The 22,617-nt window shown below is 38.1% G+C and overlaps 1 protein-coding gene across 1 annotated transcript in view; it reads right to left on the bottom strand.

Annotated features, from left to right (window-relative positions):
- Nucleotides 1-22,617, bottom strand: part of LOC126194693 (U2 snRNP-associated SURP motif-containing protein) — a 183,575-nt gene that overhangs the window by 58,405 nt on the left and 102,553 nt on the right. The window contains exons 11-15 of the mRNA XM_049932917.1: nt 6,218-6,322; nt 6,014-6,129; nt 3,077-3,185; nt 2,540-2,702; nt 2,227-2,306 (exon numbers count right to left, since the gene is read on the bottom strand). Coding sequence (XP_049788874.1) covers nt 2,227-2,306; nt 2,540-2,702; nt 3,077-3,185; nt 6,014-6,129; nt 6,218-6,322 — 573 coding nt within the window. The remainder of the gene's footprint in view (nt 1-2,226; nt 2,307-2,539; nt 2,703-3,076; nt 3,186-6,013; nt 6,130-6,217; nt 6,323-22,617) is intronic.

Below are 22,617 nucleotides of genomic sequence, written 5' to 3'. Positions count from 1 at the left end.
TAATGGGTGGAGACCGATCTTAGTATGAGTCTGTGAGTTTACGTTTGTACATAATACTAGAAGAATATATGAGATTTTCTTAATAGAATCAATCCTACAATTTGGTTGGTTGGCTGATTTGGATGGAGAGGACCAAACAGCAAGGTCCCATTAGAGAAAGACGGGGCAGGAAATTGACTGTGCCCTTTCAAAGGAACCATCCTGACACTCGACTGAAGCGATTTAGGGAAATCAAGGAAAACCTAAATCAGGATGGCCGAATATGAGTTTGAACCATAGTCCTCCTGAATGTGAATCCAGTGTGCTAACCACTGCACCACCTCTCTCTGTTCTCTACAATTTTATTCAAATAATTAAAGAAAATCTGACGTCTGTTGACAGAAGATTTTTCTTTATGACAACACTTAAGTTGGGAGAGCAGCACAGAAGAACAGCTGACCTAAAAAATGGCAAGAAGTATTTGGCAACAGCTATTATCTAAGAAAACAGGAGGAACTGTAATTCCAGAATACATGGAATTAATATCGGTGTTTTGGGTACTGGGTTATGTGTTAATATTACGCCGACACAGCGATCTGGAGTAAGGGTGCCATAAAGCAGCTGTATCTGGTTGTTGATATCCTGGATACTAACACAGGGGCAGAGCTGACGTCCAAGCTGGTCTTACACGTGTTCTATTGAGGACAGTTCTGAGGCTTTTGCTGGACATGGGATTACCTCAGTATCACATGGAAAGTTCATAGAGCCATGTGCTGGGTATGGACGAGCAGTGTCCTGTTGAAAAATGGCACCATGATACTGTCACATAAAAGATAACACATGAGGACACACGATGTCCGTGACATGTTGCTGAACTGTCAGAACTCCCTCAATCACTATCAGCCGCGACCTGAAGTCACATCCAATGGTTCTCCGCACCATGACACCAGGAGTAACATTGCTGTGTCTCACCAAGGCATAGGAAGGAAGGAATCTCTTCCCAGATTGCTGCCTTACTCATCGACAGTGTTCATTCACGATAGTGTACAACCGCAATTCATCGCTGAACACAATGCAATGCCATCCATCAGCAGTCCATGATTCTGGTCAAGCCACCACTCAAACAGAGCTCTTTGTGTTGTGGTGTTAATGGCAGACTATGCATGAGATGGTAATTCACTAGCCCTGGTGCTTCTCGTCTCTGACCGACAGTGTGAGATGACACAGAATGTTGCAGCAAGTCCATTACTTGTTCTTGGATGGCAGATGCAGATATGAAGGGGGTTACAAACATGCTTGGTGCACAATACGGTGATACCACCTAATGGTGGTCAGACATGGTTGATCGAAACCTTGATGACTAGTGTGCTTGCCCTCATGTTCCCAGGCAATCCAACATTGGACCACTGTCATATTAAAATGCCCCCAAATATGTATAAGGCACCATTTGACCAGCCAGCATAATGGAGGTACACAATACGGCCCCTTTCAAACACTGCCAGGTGCTGATAATGCTGTATCACATGCGTATGCAGTATTCCCATGTCTGCCACAGTGATCACTCAACATCTGACTCTGTAAACACCTCTATTTACTCTACCAGTCTTTGTAACCACACTAAACAAGAACAATACTAATGCACTCATGTGTCTGTACTATGCACCCACCAATTCATTTACACACTTGCTGATACTGTGTATATGTACGACATTATGCTGACATCGGACCATTCCTTCAGAGTGCTTCACTCACCCCCCCCCCCCCCCCCCCCCCCGGCAACGTAAATAATGCCTTCATTCCAAATAAGCTCTTATGAGTGTTCTCAAACAATCTTCCCAAGGAGTCTTATCAAAGTGGAAGAAAATGAATTTATGTATGCCAATTGAGGGTTATTATCTGAAAAGATGTGCAAGTAACTTGTAATACTTACTAGAGATGTCGCGTACTTCTGCTGTGGAAATACCTATTATCACATAAACTGGAGATTACACAGCAAGTGTGTCAAAACAATGATTTTAATTAATTCTCCTCTCAGACAATTTATAAAACTTAGCCTAGTGCAATACACAATTGTAAGGCAAATGCATTGTTGCAGTGTTTTTAACTGATGCTCATGTACATACTCAACACCTTTTCATGATACTTATTTTTCAAAATATCGTACTAACTAAGCATGACATTACTGCTCTAGCTTCACACAGTTTCTGTACTACATTTGTATCACTGTGAATATTATTATTAACTCACCCTTTTCGATAATATGATGCGTTGGTTATCTTAACCCCACAGTTGTGCAATATATCAGAAATCAAATACAGGCGAGCGATCTGTAAAACACAACATTAAATTTCTTCATTTACAGACAAATAGCAGCACCAAACAACTCTTGACTTATTTATTAATGAAACCAGCATCTGAATTTCACATCATGAGCGTACACTTATCTTTGATGGTTGAGTGCTAGACAATACACAAGTATAATATGCATCCAAGAAAATACTACAATATATATTCAAAATTTATGAAATAAACTACTTAAATTGCAGCTAATCACATTTACCTTTTTTGGAATAGGTGTCTGCAATATTGAAAGTGATTCTGCTATGCAATCACATATTTCCTCTGCAGCTTCACTGTGTTCAATACAAAATACCATGGCTTCTGCAACCTTCATGCGTTCTGGAGTCATATTGCGCAGTAAATCTTCAAGCCTGTCCCTCTGACTGAAATCAAAATTTGAAATATTTTTTGATATTATCCATGATTAAACAATGAATATTTTGTATATTTTCTCCCCATTATGTGACATCTATATGAGTACCAAATTCTAATTTCTGAGCTACTTAATCCTTCTTTTAGTTTAATCGTCACAATTAATGCTTCATTGATAGGTTTTCAAATATATAAACCCCAGCTCAAGGGACGAAGTCAGTACAACCGTAGTTCAGAAATGGGGATTGTTTTCATGGGAAGTAGTATGGCTATAATCCATTTATTTTTCTTCACACAGAAATGAAATTCCCAACACATTTGCAGAACAAGAAATAAAAAGAAAGAAAGAAACCATTTTAAAGTTAACAGAAAATAAAACACTCACGTGTTGGAAAGGCTTCCCTTTCTTGGTTCTTTTTCTTCTCCTTCAACAAGCTCATCTGGCATGCCCTGTGTATATGGATTCATAGGTGGCGGTCTCCATATTGATCCTCCTAATAAACATGAAACTACTATGATGAACACACAAATTACAAGGGACAAAGGACACAAAAGCACAGGTAAGTAGGTCTAACAATTAAAATCTCTTCTATCGCCAAATTTACAATTTCCTACAATTGCACAAATAATAATTTTCAAAAGTTAGATTCTAGCATTATTATGCACTGACAATTTTTTAAGCCCCTACACCCACAAAAAAGAAAAAAAATGTCTTACGACTTTGTCTTGATGGATACTAGCTTATCAGTTATCAGAACTTGTCATTTGCATCTGGTTACTTTTACCTTCTGCGAATTTGTTTTGCTTTGAAGTTCAGTACCAGTGATAATGAAGATCAATGGTATGTGTTCGTCCAATGGATACAAATGGGAAAACTGCTGCACTGGCATGACTTTTAATACAGAAACGGCCAGCAAAGTATCAGAAAAGCTACAATTGAGGGGAATTTTCTAAACTAGTATAATCACAGCAGACCTATTTCACAACATTGAGTATGAGGAGTCTCAGTCAGATCTTTGCAAAAACAAACTGATGGCTTTCAAAGGGCAGACTATGAATTTAATGTGTATGAAGGATAACAGGCTTACATTTTAAGTGGATAAAACTTTGGTTTCACAAAAAGACATTTGGCATGGGTCCAAGGGGAAAGGTGGCCTGAAAGTACCTACAGGTCATGGTGATCAAGACGACATGGCACATGCTGGTACCATAATTACCAGGAAATGCATTAGGTTTTTCATTACTGCAAGAATTGTCACACTTTTTCCCAACTCTGAATTAAAAAGGCACTGCTTTCAATGATAATTTCATTAACTGGTTACCCCCAGTGGAAGGAAGGTTCATTATTGTAATAGGTAATGGTACCAGTCCACATAAGTTGACAAGCTCCTATCTTTAAAGTGATTGAAGGCATAATGGACTGGTTGTATAAGAAAGGTGTTTCATTCTTCCATGCTGAAACTAGGGACGAGCTTTCGTCCAAGCACATGAGAAGTGCAAACTTTCATCATATTCCTCTCAGAGTACACAGATTGAGCTGATATGACCCAAGTTAAATTGAATATAGCATAGAGAAATATAATGCAACAGGAGAATGAATTATAATATGAATGAGTGAAAGCACTGCCAATTAACATTGATCTGAATCAAATGGTGAACAAATTATTTATGGAATCTTAAATATAATACTATTGATTTTATGCCAAATGTAGATGTTAGTACAATACTACACTTTTTTCTTTATTAGACAAATTGTACACAATTTCAACATGCTATACACAATTTAGTAACTTAATCAGTACAATGCTTGAAAATTCACTGTTCATACTGTCAAGGTAATTACATTTTTCACTCTTATGTTTTTTTTTTCTGTTCTAAAGTCTCCAGCATCATATGTGGAGTGATGGGTGCAATGATGTAGAGTTTGACAGGGTTGCAAATATTAAATTTTTGGGAGATATGAATTATTTGCTCTTGTTTTATGGTACACTACCCGACCATCCCAGTTTTCTAGTCGGTTAATGTGAATCCTTGCACCTTACAATAGATAGAGTCTTTTGCAAACAAACTAAGTTTCGAAGCGGTGTGATACAATGAAGATGTGTCACATTTTACAACAATTGATTTAGTATTTATTTAACAACTTCATCATCAGAAATTTCTATGAAGTGCAAGAGAACACAAATATGTTAGTTATGGCCATCTCTACAAAAGCAAAATTTCTTATAGCATTCTATTTTATCTGCAAGGCTTTTTCCACAATTTGAAAAAGGAAAATGTTTTTCCTGAAAATATCTTGTAAACATGGGATTTTACTTATTGCAACAACTACTTATGGATGTCATCTTATTGCTGACAACTAACTTTTTTTGTTATTAGTATACAAAATTATCACACATTTTCTGTGCTCTTGAGGGAGTCTTGAGGTACCTACTTTCATAATGATATCTATACCGGTGCAAGAAAGTCAGCTAAAACCAACAATTTTATTACTTTTTCTATAAAAGTTCCACATTACTGGGAAAAAAAGCTGGTTTATGGTGCTGTAACATATATTTGTAGTAATATTACATCATCTAGTAGCAAACACATTATTGTAATAATTTGTAGTGACTTGTGATGAGTGATAGTAAATTAAATTATTATTGCACGTACCGTGCAAGAATTTTTAAATGAATACATATTGTGATTGAAGCATACAGCGGATGATTAATAAAAGTGGCTAGTTACAATTTATAGTGTATTTCAATTGATATTATTAATTATTCTCAATTTTGCTGGACATCTGCACTGCAGCATGATAGCAGAGTTCTTTGAAAAATATTAACCCGTTCAGCAGAAGTTACTCTTTCACACAACATTTTGCAATTAGCACTACCAAAACCAATTGCTGTAGTCACACTGCTGTTGACATATATATATGTAAGTAAGGAAACTGTAAACTAATGCAAAGCAATTACAGAAAGATACAAACATGTACATTTGTTCCTGCTTGTGCTAAACAGCAAAATGGCTCCGAGCACTATGGGACTTAACATCTATGGTCATCAGTCCCCTAGAACTTAGAACTACTTAAATCTAACTAACCTAAGGACATCACACAACACCCAGTCATCACGAGGCAGAGGAAGCTAAATAGCAGCTGTTATGTTTTGTTCATATCAAAAATTAATGAAGCACTTAAAAAAATCACCTTTTCTATTACTTTACATGCCAAACCTTGTTCAGAATACAAAAGCAGCAAGAAGGGAAAAAATGATGCTCTTTAGATCCACAACAATTTTAGTCTTCTACTGTATATGCTGTTGGTGCTAGTTCTCACCTTTAAACATTCGAAATTCCTGTGTTCTCCAACTGAGCTGCAAATCTCCTTGTAACATTGAAAATAATTTCCATCGATAATACACATGGGCTGGGCTTTGATTTTCAAACAGGAATCTGTAACCAATTACAAATTTTATAACACCTTGGTTATACTACATGATAGATGGATAACAATTCATTTTGAAACACGAAAGTAACCTACCTGAACATGGAATTGTTGATCTCTCGATTCATGATCATTGCTTCAAACATTGGACCTTCCCTTATCACAAACTCAATCATACGATGTATCAGCATTAGGAGGTTCCTGCAAGGTAAACAAACACAACATAGTTGCCCCTCCTTCCCAGATATGGATGCTTTTGGCAGAAAGAAGTCTATTACATCTTAGAAGTAATCATATCATTTGAGATAATAAGAACTCTTTTTCTGCCCCTATAATTTTCCCTACTGTATGAAATATGGGTTCAAAGAGATTTAATATCATCATTTTTTTGCATTGTTTATTATTATGTCTTAACAAAAATGTATGTGTATGTTTTTATTTGTTAAGTTTTATGTGGTTCATAAAGTGTCATACCTCCACTTAGGTTAATATTTGTAAAGGACATTTTTTTTGTTCGCTTATTCAAGGCATGCCTCAATACAATTTGCTTTGGAGCACCCTACCAACTGTCCAGTCATTATGCTTCTGGTCACGTTGATGAAAGTGATACAGTCTTTAACTGCAATCGTTGCAGATAAAATCATATCCTAGTCTGAACTACAATATTAAGAAATATACTGGGTGGGAAAAATAATGCAAGGAGTAAATGTAAACCTTCTCCTCATAGCTGACACATTGAGAGGTCAGCAGGCACATAAAGATGAATGAAAATGCACAATGGCCCTCTTAAAAATCATGTGATGGAAAACTAAACACACACACACACACACACACACACACACACACACACACACACACACACACACACACAGTCTCAACGTATTACACAAGTCTGAATGGTCAGTGGAGTTGTGTGCGTTTCTGGAAGAGGGACGTCATCCAAAAGGTGAGCTCTTTTTGCGATCTTGTTAATGTGCCTATCTACCTGCCTCAGCTATACAGCATGTAGTTAGTTTTTCCCTGATGTCTTACTGCCACAAAAATACAGTAACAAAGGCTAGGGATTAATGTACCATCAACATCAAGGCCACTGGAGATGGAGCACAAGTTCAGAAATTTTCAAGGCCGGGAGGGGTAGGGGGGGGGGATAAAAAAATTAAGAATTATCGGCTGTGCTACTCCAAAGGAGCCATCAATGGCATTTGCCTGGAGTGATTTAGGAAGATCTTGGGAAACCTAGATGGCCAGGTGCAAATAACTGCTGTACCCCTGACTGTGAAACCAGGGTATTAAATGAAAATACAGATATATTGTGTTGTTGTTGTTGTTGGTGGTGGTGGTGATTATATACTTCCAGAACTCATCAGGGCACTGCTGTAACTTTATATGAAGAAAAATAAAATAATAAATAGCACACTTTAAACTGAGGCTAACAGTGTTACAAGGTATTTGTAAATTTAATCACATACTGAGCCTCTCAAAGGTGTCGCACTGTTCAATACTAACTATTTCTCATGTACAGACATCTACACTGTTCAAAAACTAGAGTAACTTTTTTTTGGTTCTAAAAGATTTAGTACACAGTATTGTTCTTCACTTCTAAGAGTGCTGTATTTGAGAATATTTAAAGATGACTTAATGAGAAACTGCATATGCGTGACATGCCACTCAATCAAAAGCACTCTTGGTATCAGAAAGATCATGCACTTGCACTTATATTATAACAACTGTCAATAGCAATGGAGTAAACGGGATTTCTTTACTCTCTAAAAAATAAAACAGAATCTGGATATTCCTGACTTACAGAGGAAGCATACCATTCATTCACATTTGAAATAACACAGGGATTGACAAATGGAATACAATGAGAGAATATAGGATTTCTTCAGTTATAAATAGTTTTATCCTCAAACAATAATGAAAATCACCTACAAGCCAAGGGCTTCTGTAAGTGATTGACACAAAAAAATTGGGTTGTTACAAAATGGCACAAAAAGGTACAATCTGAGAGTGGCAGAAAAAGTTAATCAGTACACAAAGGGAAATAATACACAAAGTTAGTGACACCCAGTGTAAAATAAACAAAATATGAAAAGGATAACAACAACATGTGCCTTTGCTGTTCTTCACACTTCAGACTTTCCCCACTATTCTCTTATGTCCTTTCTGCTCTATTACACTTATTCTTGTAAATGCATTTAATATTACTCCTTTGGTTGATTATATCCATAATTAAGCTTACATGTTCTGCCAAAAAATATCAAGAGACCTGCCACAACCATCGTACTACATATTCCCCATTTTTTCCAATAATAGTGCACCTATTCCTACAGGTATTTGTGTAGTTCATCTCTTTCTAATGTATTTCTTTTCTCTCTTGTATTTTGCTTCAGTAAGTACAATTTTGTAGCAAATGGGAAGCAGAGGAGGGATGACACTGTCCATGAACCTTCCTGAATAATCAAAGCTGTGTGCCAGATTAAGACTAGGAAATCAGAGTTTCAAGGCTCGATCCAACATAAAGATTCACGTTTGAAAAGATTATATTACTGAGTGAATGTTTCGTTCCACTCCTATTATTACAGTTCCTGATCAAAGCTTACAAAGTAGAGAACTACTTGTTTCCTTATAAACGCTTTTAATCTATTTCATAGTTCCAATGCAATGAGAGGAAGTTATCAACAAAGAAAGTGATCTCAAAATTTTTTGCAATGCTAAAGGATGTGTGGAGTGTAAATGGATAAAAACTGGGGTGTACAAGGTTTATATATCAGTTATCATTATAGAAAATAACTGTAAATGAAAAGTGACAGAAACATTAGAACATTGATTGGCCTCCAATCAATTTAAGCTTTTAGTAATTTTGAAAAGGTTGTATATTCTTATCCATAAACACAACAGCAACATACTACATTTTACTGGACAACCATGAGAAAGTACAAAGACAGATACTTGTAGGCCACACAACATCCAGATATGACTATTGATGTGTTGTCTTTAGTGCAGATGAATAGAGTAGTAAATGTGCCATGACAAATTAAAATGTCACATTGGGTGGATGTGTGGTTTAAAATTAGATGAAGAAAGCATGAAATAATATAGATACAAAGAATAAAAGAAACATGGGAATGCATAACACACAAGCAACTTAAAAAAACTAAGCACACTGTCTCACTGAAATACATTTGGCTCAAAACGGGCTACAAATAAGGCTAGAGGCAATTTTCCTACCTCAACAGCAACTAACTATTATGAGAGAGCAGAGCAGTTGATATAATATCTTCCACTTGGTCTCTCCTTTGCTGTATCATTGTGATTCGTTACTTCTAGAAGACAGTGTTTTAAATTTTAAATAGTCTAATCTGTGTTTCTGGCACCTCAATACTCTATTTTTGTATCTCTAAATATCATGTTCTAAAATTTGAAATGTAATTATTTGTATGATGCTCACAAACATCACAACTAACATCTCTTAATACCTCATGAATAATTTTACAGCATTCCAAGACCACACTTAAAAACAAACTTGATTAGCACACAGGGGGAAAAAAATATAGCAGCTGTCAGATACCTGGCATGCACCAGTTACCGTCATGAAATATTAATGCACAACAGTCTGAAAGACATCAAAGTCCCAGAAACAGCACAGGTATCACCAAACTACATATTATTTTGACACCTCCATTTTTGTTTAGAACCATTACATGCAATTTCTTTCAAAGAAAATTTTGAGTGAAGGTGAAATGTTTGCTACAAACAATTTGCCTCATTATCAGGCAACCTTGGTTGAGTCTGCTTCTTAAAGTTAATGCTGTTCCTTGGGATGACTTCTAACACATGTTGCAGACAGTAAGAGCAATAATATTAAATGCAATGGGTGTTGAATAGAGCACACTGTGACACTGTTACGTTCTTCCCAATCACGCATCCTTCTTGAATCACAGAAAAGTGCATCATGCTGGAGGACAGGCGAGGAGACAACATGTTTTTACTGATGAACATCCACGATTTAACAGTCGTACAACTGATAAAAAAATAATCAAACAATAACAAGCAGTATTTATGTGTAATATTTTGTTGTAAACTTCGTGGAACTGCTTCAGAATTGCACAAAATATTAAAGAATGCATTTTGTGAGAATAGTCCAGTGATTACACAAACATAAACTGCAATAACTGTTTTGAAAACAGCTAAACACTGATGACAATGGTCATTTGATACAACTATGAACTGCTATCACACCAGAACATTAAAATGTACTGATACATGGTGGAGAGATGTTCTGTGCCCAGATCCAAGAGGATATGTAAGTTGACAATTTGGCAACAGTGGTACAAGATTGACAGAAGCATGGTGGCTGTGGAAGTGAAAGTAGAGTAGTTGATTGATCTCCATTAGAGCCTAAATTTCTCTGAATTTACCATCCTGACCATTTCGCAAGACATATGTGGGATGAAACGTGTGATTTTTCTTAGATCAGCTGCTTTCAAAATTTTAACAGGATGCACAACACTTCTCTTGTGGCATCTACCACTAAAGTGCAATGAAAACATTAGGTAATGCTCTCATGAACCAGTGATAAATATTGCCATTCTCCCTTGGCTCTTCCCATCTCCACTATCAATTGTAGCTGGTAAAGGTGCCAAGACTGATGAGCAACACTCAAGAATCTACCAAATGAGAGTTTTGCATAGTACCTCTTTCGCAGATGAAAAGAAGTTGGCTATTTTTGAGAATATTTCTCGTGGAGAAACAGCTGTCTGGCTAAAAATACTTTAAAAAAATGGACACAGTTGCCATTTGTGAAATCATAATGCCTGCTCCATTCACTGCCACCACCTACCATCATGGTATAAAGGTCTAAGAATTGTCACATACTGACCAAGATGGGTAACCATTGAAATTAACTTTTTATTGTAATCGAGACTGTTTGTAATCCAGTTTTAAAGAAAAGAAATTTCTTGAAGTTCGTCAAATTAAACCGACAGTGGGACCTGCTTTTTCTAGAACTGGTTTAATGCTTTCTTTTTAACCTCAGGCTGCCACTATTTTCCAGTGACTGATTGGCAATTGTGTATAAAACAGTAACTGGTCTTCCTCTCAGGGTATACACAATACAATGCATGTATTTATGCTGAGGGTCAATTGCAAATCTGTGAACTGAGAATCAATCCTCTACAGTCTTCCTGCATTTCACTACAATTTTCTGTTGCTGCAACTTGAAAAGTTTTACATGTAAAAGCACCATCCTTGAACAACCTCATGGAGCTTCTGACAGTATCCATCAGCTCATCTGTATCTACTGTGAACAGTAACAGCTCTATAACACTCTTGATATACCCAAACTTACACTCCCATCTGATGATTCTGCACTGTTTAGAATGACTTTTTATCCGCAAAAAAGTCTTGAAACCAGTTCAAAAACTAGTCTGATATCCCACAGACTCATATTCAGTCAGGGTGTATACGAGGGGGTGGGGGGTGAGGGAGGGGGGGGGGAATTCCCAGATTTCCCAGTTAAAAATACACCTTCTCCCAGGTGAAAACACACTTTTTCCGTGTTAAGTGACAGTATTTTTCCCTTGGAAGTGCAAAACTTACCAATCCTTTGAATGTTTATGCGTAGAATTTCCCTGCACTTTAGAAAATGAAACTCAGGGAAAAAGACATGTTTCGGAAATATCTTTGACGTGCAGCAACATATACGCTGCATCTTTTCGTATTACGAAAGTATACCTTGGAATTCCACCAAACACCGCATCTTACTTTGCAAATCATTGAAATTGAGATTGCGATGCGCTTTTGTAAGCCAGTCATAGCTCATGTCACGTGATCTCGGCAGCCAATGATAGTGGATATTCAGAGCATAGGACACGTGATGTAGTCAGCCAACAGCAACATCACTGTTTCGACGCACAAGTCACCGAAGTGGCATCAAATCGAAAGACTTGCACCCAGCGAACGATCTACCCGACAGGAGGCCCTTAGTCACACGAAAACATCACTGTTAAGCAGCACGAACACAGAAACAGGGAAAGTTAATAGTTTAAATAAATACACATAATGCTGCTACAAGAAAAACAAAGCTGTCACTTATAATATTGGTCTCTTAGGTTAATAAGCTGCAAGAGAAGCCAAGCTTTCGCATATAATGTTGATCTTTTTTGGGCGTGTTACACTTTAAGATATATCACACAAATGTGCCAGTAAAATGTTTAATAATGACATAAACGTCTGATTTTCAGGGTTTGAAATTCTTCTAAATGGCTCATCATCAAAGAGTTGATTTTTAAATGAGAGTCTAATGCTGTGTGGTTTAAGAAATTAATGGTACATTCTCGCGCATAGTTCAACTGAAGTAATAGGATATTGACTTTGGAAGTAACGCTTTTCAAACCACCATTCGCAATATTTTCCTGCGACCTGTTAGAAAGAGGTTCGTTTCAGCAGTTGCCAGAGTGTGCAGATACCAGGCGACACCGCGCTTGCACGGCTACCAAGCCCATATGTTAGTACGTGTAAAACATTAAAAGATCATACATTTGACTGCCAGAAATGTGGACATAAAATAAAATCTGAAACTAATAACGTACTTTAGCCTTCCGTAAATATGTGAATGTATTTTAATTCACTTGATAGCTCTTGGCCACAGATATCCATTTTGTTTTCATTTGACATGAGAGTAAACAAAGGGGAAACAACAAAATCACTAAATGTAAACACGGGTAACATAGTGACTACCCCCTATAACTCAAGACTGCTCTGCGCATCATCCCCGGATATTTGCGAACCGGGACAATACTGAAAAAAATCGGATTTTCAAAAATATGTTCATCTTGTAGTGCAGATCTTCCTGAAAAGTCTGAAACATAAAACATATGTGTTCGAGGAAATGTAAGACATGTTATTTGATCTTAAGTGTGCCAAAGTGTAGTGCCACGCCTCTATAACAGCATTCTTCTATCGCACGTCACTGTATTTCAATCTGTGGAATTGAAACGTGTATATTTTGTAATGGATACCATCAAACTATGTTCAGGACAGTGGAAATTAAAATGTTCTGTGCTGCCTCTCCTGCTCCCAGTCGGCCGGTTTGACATCCTGCCCCTCTTAAAAATACTCACGATATATACTGGATGGGATTATTTGTAACTGGGAGAACAAGAACTCTTCAGAAAATTTGCACCCTTTATTGCCTACTGGCTAATAACTTGCTGTTTTGTGTGACATAAAATTAAATATAGGATGCATAAAACCAATAAAGACGAGAGACAAGCAATACAGCACACGTTTCTTCAATCCTTAGCTCCTAACATTTTTTTCTCTCTAACCTTGAACAGCTTTCCTTTCCTTTCTGTGAAACAATCTATTACCTCATCAATGTTCGTCAAATGTTTTGCTACATGAAAAATCAAAATGTCGTCTAATACTCAAAAAGCTGTTAATACAAATAGTACTCAAGACTGGTGTGGTTTCTTGATCTGATTACTGTCACTGTCTGCTAGATAAAACAAAATAGGCCTCTCTAATATTGCAGCAATTGTAACACACACCAAATAAATGAAACTGTTTTGACACACATGGTCATTTTTATAGCACGACGGAATACAATTCATGAAGTACCAATATCAAATGCCTATGAGGCCTACTACAGGCAAAAAGCTTTCTGTTAGGAAATAGTTTCACATTTCATTCACATGCTCCAGTTTCTCAAGTATGAGATCGAAAAGTAGTAGTAGTACGAGGTGCATTCAAGTTCTAAGGCCTCCGATATTTTTTCTAATTAACTACTCACCCGAAATCGATGAAACTGGCGTTACTTCTCGACGTAATCGCCCTGCAGACGTACACATTTTTCACAACGCTGACGCCATGATTCCATGGCAGCGGCGAAGGCTTCTTTAGGAGTCTGTTTTGACCACTGGAAAATCACTGAGGCAATAGCAGCACGGCTGGTGAATGTGCGGCCACGGAGAGTGTCTTTCATTGTTGGAAAAAGCCAAAAGTCACTAGGAGCCAGGTCAGGTGAGTAGGGAGCATGAGGAATCACTTCGAAGTTGTTATCATGAAGAAACTGTTGCGTAACGTTAGCTTGATGTGCGGGTGCGTTGTCTTGGTGAAACAGCACACGCGCAGCCCTTCCCGGACGTTTTTGTTGCAGTGAAGGAAGGAATTTGTTCTTCAAAACATTTTCGTAGGATGCACCTGTTACCGTAGTGTCCTTTGGAATGCAATGGGTAAGGATTACGCCCTCGCTGTCCCAGAACATGGACACCATCATTTTTTCAGCACTGGTGGTTACCCGAATTTTTTTTTGTGGCGATGAATCTGTGTGCTTCCATTGAGCTGACTGGCGCTTTGTTTCTGGATTGAAAAATGGCATCCACGTCTCATCCATTGTGACAACCGACGAAAAGAAAGTCCCATTCATGCTGTCGTTGCGCGTCAACATTGCTTGGCAACATGCCACACGGGCAGCCATGTGGTCGTCCGTCAGCATTCGTGGCACCCACCTGGATGACACTTTTCGCATTTTCAGGTCGTCATGCAGGATTGTGTGCACAGAACCCACAGAAATGCCAACTCTGGAGGCGATCCGTTCAACAGTCATTCGGCGATCCCCCAAAACAATTCTCTCTACTTTCTCGATCATGTCGTCAGACCGGCTTGTGCGAGCCCGAGGTTGTTTCGGTTTGTTGTCACACGATGTTCTGCCTTCATTAAACTATCGCACCCACGAACGCACTTTCGACACATCCATAACTCCATCACCACACGTCTCCTTCAACTGTCGAATTTAAATTGGTTTCACACCACGCAAATTCAGTTAGGATTGGATTGGATTGTTTGGGGGAAGAGACCAAACAGCGAGGTCATCGGTCTCATCGGATTATGGAAGGAAGTCGGCCGTGCCCTTTCAAAGGAACCATCCCAGCATTTGCCTGGAGCACCCACGAACGCACTTTCGACACATCCATAACTCCATCACCACACGTCTCCTTCAACTGTCGAATTTAAATTGGTTTCACACCACGCAAATTCAGTTAGGATTGGATTGGATTGTTTGGGGGAAGAGACCAAACAGCGAGGTCATCGGTCTCATCGGATTATGGAAGGAAGTCGGCCGTGCCCTTTCAAAGGAACCATCCCAGCATTTGCCTGGAGCGATGTAGGGAAATCACGGAAAACCTAAATCAGGATGGCCAGACGCGGGATTGAACCGTCGTCCTCCCGAATGCGACGCAAATTCAGAAAACGAATGATTGCACGCTGTTCAAGTAAGGAAAACGTTGCCATTTTAAGTATTTAAAACAGTTCTCATTCTCGCCGCTGGTGGTAAAATTCCATCTGCCATACAGTGCTGCCATCTCTGGGACGTACTGACAATGAATGCGGCCTCATTTTAAAACAATGCGCATGTTTCTATCTCTTTCCAGTCCGGAGAAAAAAAATCGGAGGCCTTAGAACTTGAATGCACCTCGTAGAAGAAGTAGTAGTAGTAGTAGTAGTAGTAGTAGTAGTAGTAGTAAGAAATGTTTATATAAATTTGTAATCGTCATATTCTTACATAATTTGTGTGATGTCCTCGTTTCTTCTCCTTCCTCATTCTAACAAACAATCTTGTCATCACTAATTCTGTAACTATTCCTGCCATTGTCAAAACTTATTTCAATTCATTTTCTTGGATACATCGAGAAGATAATACGTAATCTTTCTTGCCTGTTATTCCTGCTAGTCATTTATTTGCACTCTGGTAGTCCAAATCTATGCATTTCGCTAGTAATTATACCAATGCTGATCATTCACAAACCCAATCAACCACATAATCAGACAGCGATTGGCACTCATCCGTTCGGCTTTATTCCGATCAGCTCGTATAGCCCCATCCCCCTTTGTATGCAGAAAGTTTATTTCTAGATGCAACAAGGATTCACTTGACAGACACATCACGTACACTATGCACACATCCAAAAATCAACTTATGATTCATTCAGAAATCAACTTAAATGTGTTCAAAAATGTTCAAAAAGCAACAGGGATGCGTTTCAAAATATTATGAATAATCGATAGACCAACGTGCGCTGGATGCTAGGCGCTTTGTGAAACAAAATTTTTTCCCTCAAGAATATGAATTTGGCGGCCCCTTTTCCTGGTGAACACCTAGATGCTTGCTGCGACTGCTTGCACAGCCAACAGCCACATTCCTGTAGCCAGAAGTGGGAGAATCTACAATTCAAACACGACTCAACTGCGCATGAACCCAGCCGTAACTGCTAAAACAACCATTACAATTTATTTTCGTTTTTTTCTCTCGTCTATGTTTTATTGTTGAAGTATTATTCTGCAGTAGTGGGATACAGTAATATTCTTTGTTAGAGTAATGGTTCTTACCAGTCAAAACCACCAAAATTTAACTGAAAACTAAAACAATGAAAAATTCCTGGAATTTAAAAAAATTCCCGGGTTTTTCCTGGTTTTCACCCGGATGAAAAAATTCCTGGGTTTGTCCCGGATCTCCCAGTTGTCCCGGGTCGTATACATCCTGTCAGTTCACTTGATGAAGATGGTAGAACTGTATAAATAGCTTCCAGAACACAAGGATCACATGGCATCAACCTGGACACCTTTACGTATCATCTTCTGGATCTCATGGAAGAAAGGGAGCTGAGTTTTGAGTATTGTAATATTGCTTTTTGTGGAATCCATATAGACATTTTTTGGTACTAAAAAAATATATATACACAAGCATAAAATATGTTCCATAAATCTATAAGAAATTTTTGTCAAATAATAGGCCATCAGTTACCTGCTTCTGTCAAACAACTTTACAGGAATAACCAGAAACTTTTTCGGATTGTTGGGAACACTTTGTTGCTACAGTGAGCTATTTAAACTGCTGCTAAAATAAACTTCTTTCACATAATCATACAAATATATAATAAGTTCCAGTTGTCTTTCCTAAGTCATGCAATTTTCACTGATTTTTAACCGTGCAAGCAACTCTCTTGATATTAGTAATTTTGGCGTTTGTGCAGTAATTGAAAGGACAAACCTTATTATGATCATCTGTAATGAATAAAATTCAGATGACTAATTCAATATTTCTATCTTCTCTGTGTACTCCTCAGTTCTGGTAGTAATATGATCACTGACTGTATCAACCAGCATCTGTAGTTGAGGCGACTGACTCGGTGATATACTGGTTTGAATGCTGGTGGTGGATGAAATTTTCAGTGACAGTATTTGGTCACCAAGGTGAGGAGAGGTATTGACATATAGTTTCTGATTGCCTATCATTGAGCTAATGTTTTGGACTAAATTCCAAACTTTTCTGCAGTGTCTCATGAAGTGAGAGCATGTAACAGTGTAGATGATGATCTGTCCATCAAATGGGGACGTTAAGCTTGGAGGCTCCTTTCATACTATTCAAGGAGAGTAGGCCATGTGCCAACACTGGGTTTTACCTGCTTCCTCCTCTCATAATCATCATCATCATCATCATCATCATCATCACTAACATACACTACACCACGCACACACCCATTATGCACTCACCTGCTCTCTATAAATACATATAAGACACAACTCTCACATATCTGCAAGGAAAGGGATCAGTGCACATCGAAGAAGTGCAGCCTTTCCAACAGGCAGTTGAACTCACTCCTTGGGATATCTCAGCCAACAACGCCATATGGCATTTACATTTTTTTTTACCAACTACAGATGATTTTGATCTATTTAAATCATTTTTTATCTGTTCACCGACTCTACATAATACCTACTCTTCTTAAGACTCTTGTCAGGTCAGTATGGATAAATTTACTTTCAAATTCACAGAATGCTTCTTGCACCTCTTCTCTCATAGCAAGTATTTTAATACAGAAAAAGAAAGATACCCAAAGCCGTACATATGTGAAATGTAAGCGCATCCACTTTATATGAAGCAATAGTCATTAGCCACATCTATGAAAGGGAACTAAAGATAATGAGAATTTATTTCTTGTGGAAGTAAGGGCAGTACTGACACATCCCCTCCAAGAAGCTTATGGTATACATTGAATTGGATGAAACTTATCAATTGTTGCTGGCTCCATGCTGACAACACTACTCCCTATCACTACATCTTTTCAACCACAAAATTATTTTATTTGTGTGAAAACATCAAATTCTTTTTCCTATTACAGGAATCAAAGTTGCAAACTAAATGGGTATGACCCCAAAACCAACCAATACCAAAGTTTTACCACTGTTACTGAATAACGTAAAACACATGAGAACCAATGTGAGTAGTTATTGCTGTAAACATATACGCATATTTCACCATGATTTTGTTGTTCTAGTTATCACAATTAACCAACATTCCAGCTATCAAGTAATAACATGACTGCACAAAGTAATGCAGAAAAACTGCTTGCATTTTGGTTATCAAAGGATTAGTTCCTTCAACATCACAATGCTTCTATCAAACTGTGTGGAATGCCTGGTTGTATTTGGCCAAAAACAAAATCAGAATGGTTTTGCATCAATCATAGTTGCCATATCTGGCCCCTGTGACTTTTTCCCATTCCCCAGAAATGGAAAAGGACAAAAAAGAAAGTTTTATCTGGGCATATAGGAAATGCTGGACATATACGAAATGACACAAAAATCACCGGAGGAAGTACATGTCGGGGGTTTTGATAACAGTAATTACGATTTTCGTCAATGAGCTAAACACTGGGGTAAGTGTTTTAGGCCCAAAGCACACTATGTTAAAGTAGATACAATTTTTTTAAAAAATTTCTGCAAAATACAGAAGGAAACATGGTACAGCCATGATCTGTAGAGTAAAGTAGACTACATAATATGTGATCAGGACATAAAGAATACAGTCAAAGATGTCAAAGTAGTATCTTTCACAGACAACGATAGCGATTACCATTTTTCAGTAGTGAAAGTTACACTGTGGGGGAGAAGCAATGGCATGAAGTAGGAGCAAAGTATAGGAGCAAAGTACAGTGGAGACTGTGTGTGCGTGCTCCGAGATCGCTATGCTAGCTGTGAGGCCCTGCAGGAAACCTAAAAAGTGACAGCCAATGGGACTCTGGTGAAGCTACAATACGGCCGCACGCCAGTAATGGATAACCTATTTGCTTCCAACAATCAAATGAGCCTTCAATCAAAATCAATACGGAAAGTGATAAAGCCTTCGAGCAGATCTGCTAGGTACAATGATTAATGTGGTCCCAATGTGTCCAAACAAATATGTAAGAACTGGGACTATTACTGTTGTATCCTTAGGGAAAAAAATGCAAGAATCCTAGAAATCACAAAGATAATGACAGAAGGGAACACACTGACAATGGGAATAAGTGAGATAAGAAAGAGAGGGACTAGTAGAAAGGTTCTGGAGAAAGGATATAAAATGTGGTGGTCAGGAAGAGACAAAAGAAGAAATGGTGTCACAGTAAAATAAATGAACTGGCAAAAAGAAATAGTCTTATGTACTCCAGGTTTATTCTTCCCAAATAGGGTGTAAAACAACAGAAGGAATCATTTATGACTAAACTGGAAGATACTGTAACATCTAACAAGACTGTGATTATAGGAGACTTTAATGCTAGAGTTGGGAATGATAGAGGCAGGTGTGAAACGGTCATATGAAGCCATGGAGAAGATGACAGAAATGAGGAAGGCGAGATATTGGTAGACATATGTCTGAGAAATAAATAGATAACTGATAATGAATGGTGTAAAAAAAGAGATAGTAACACGTTTCCCAGGGAGAGCTGGAATCTGGAACAGACATCCATAATACAGTATAATATAATTAGTAAGGAAATCAGAAGATGCCTGACAGAAGTGAAAGTGATACCAAGCATTATTCTCGATGGAGACCACAGACTGTTGGTAGGGGCACTGAAGAAATTAAAAAAAGGCACATACAAGGGAAAGAGACAGGAAAAAATCAAGTTCTGGAAACTAAAAGACAGAGAAACCCAAGAGATATAAATGGAGAAGATTAAGACAAGCTTCCCACAGATGAGGGGAAGGATGTAGAGGGAGAATGGAGATCGTTCAAACAGGACCTAGTCAAAGTAGCAGAAGAATCATGTGGAAGCGCATCAACAAAAAGACACAAAGAAACACCATGATGGGGCAAAAGAATTGCAGAAGCTGTCAAGAAGAAGAATAATGCATGGAGAGAATGGTTCAAAACCAGGACTGAACATAAAAGACACAGATGGAAACAAATACGCAAAGCAGCAAAGAGGAGGATTATTGCATTGGCTAAGAAGACATCTTGGGAAACATTTATGAAAGAAATACAAGAATATTTTAAGGATGAGAAGAAATTATACCGTATATTAAGTAATAGAAGGAACCCGCCAGGATAGCTGAGAGCTGTAACGTGCCACATCCTGGACTTGGGTAGGCGCGCCTGCCCCGGATCGAATCCGCCCGCCGGACTAACGACGAGGGTCGGTGTGCTGGCCAGCCTGGATGAGGTTTTTAGGCGGTTTTCCACATCTTGCTACGTGAATACCACGTTGGTCCCCACGTTCAGCCTCAGTTACACGACTCGCAGACATTTGAAACACGTTCGCACTATTCCATGGATTACACTAGATGCAGACAGTTGGGGTACACACATTTCGTCCCGCGGGCGACAGGAAGGGCATCCGGCCACTCCTTAAAATTAACACGCCAAATCCGGTTAACCATAACAGCAGACCCCGCAAGTCGGGATTACTGCTTGGAAGGAGAGATTAAGTAACAGAAGGAAAAAAACGAAAATACTGCAAAAGTCATCAACAAAGAAGGAAAACCAATGTGCGAGGAAGAGAAATTTTGGAAGTATGGAAAGAATACTTCCAAAAACTATATAAAACACAGAAAGAAACAAACACATATGACGAGACAGAGGGAGATGAAAGAAATGGCACCATCACAGAGGAAATACAAAGAGAAGATCTGGAAATGCTGGATGTAGAGAGAGCTTTTTTTTTTTTTTTTTTTTTTTTGGGGGGGGGGGGGGGGAGAAAAATGACAACAACAACAACAGCAACTCCTGGAGTAGATGACATCACAGTGGAAATGATCAAAGTTTGTGGGATCTATAGGAATTCAGTGTATAGAATAATGTGGATATTACAGACATACAAAAAGATACCAGATGACTGCAGAAAGGCAATTATTGTACCCAACTTTGAGAAGGGTAACAAGGTGCTCTGTGTGAATCATAAAGGAATAGCACTACTGTGCCATTGCATGAAGATTTATGAAAAGATAATTTTACAGAAAATCAGGAATAAGACAGAACCACAGTTAAGAGAAGAATAACAAGGATTTAGACCTGAAGGATCAACTATTTACAGCTAGACAGGTTATAGAAAAGCAATGGGAATTTGGGAAAGACATCATACTTGCATGCACAGATATAAAAAATGGTTACGACACAGTCGGAAGGGAAGAGATATGGCAAGGTTTGACAACACTGCAACTGTCAAGAAATATGTACAAAAATGCCTGAATTGTGTTTCAAACAGATGGCAAAAAATCAGAACGGTTTATAACAGACAGAGGGTTCAGGAAGAAGTGTGCTCTCACCAGCACTTTCTAATATAGTCATGGACGAAGACCTGAGGCAGCAGATGATACGGAAATTGTAGCATATGCAGATGATGTGATGATCAGGGAAGAGAATCAGCAGAAACTGGAAGAAGAACTAAACACCTGGCAGAAAGTAATTGAAGAGGTATGGAAGTGAGCTTAACAAGTGAAGTAATAAAAACCAGCAGGAAAAATGAAAAACTTAAGGATGTAACATAATTGGGAAAATTATTAAAGAAGCAGGTGCTTTCAAGTATCTGGGAAATAACTGGACCAAGAAAGGAAACATCAAGGATGAAATTTTGAAGAGAATAGAAAATTGTTCAAAATTTTATTACTGTGGATCGAACATAATAAGAAACTGCAAAATACCTGACAAAGCAAAGATCATGATGTACAAGTCATATTATTTGCCAGTTTTGACCAATGGATCAGAATGTTGGCCTTGGACAAAGAAAGATCTGAACAGAATACAAGAAACAGACATGCAGTTTCTATGAGGTAAGATAAGAGGGGACAAGATACGGAATAAAATATACGGAAGACCCAATTTTAATAAAAAGTGTAAGGAAACACCTTGGAGGAAAGACAGAGTATGAGAGGAAGTTGCAAAGAAAATCAAAATGTCCACATATGGTTTCAGGATGGAAAAGAGGAAACAAGTACGGAATAAGCAGAGAGAAAAAGGGGTGGTTAAGAGAGTGATAGCAGCGGTGCAGAGAACATGGACAAAAGATTGGACAAAAATCATTGAAGAGCACAGTGGTGGAAGTAAGAAGGTTATCTATGGAATGGTTAAGGCCATGAAAAGAGGCACGATGAAAAATGTCTGGATGGTCAGTAAGAAGTAAAGGAATATTTTGAAGAGTTACTAAACGAGATGAACCAAACCTGGATGGAAG

This window comes from Schistocerca nitens, chromosome 1 (assembly GCF_023898315.1).
Source record: "Schistocerca nitens isolate TAMUIC-IGC-003100 chromosome 1, iqSchNite1.1, whole genome shotgun sequence".
NCBI lineage: Eukaryota > Metazoa > Arthropoda > Insecta > Orthoptera > Acrididae > Schistocerca > Schistocerca nitens.
The sequence above is the reverse complement of the archived record's forward strand: the minus strand, read 5'-3'. Positions and strand labels throughout refer to the sequence as shown.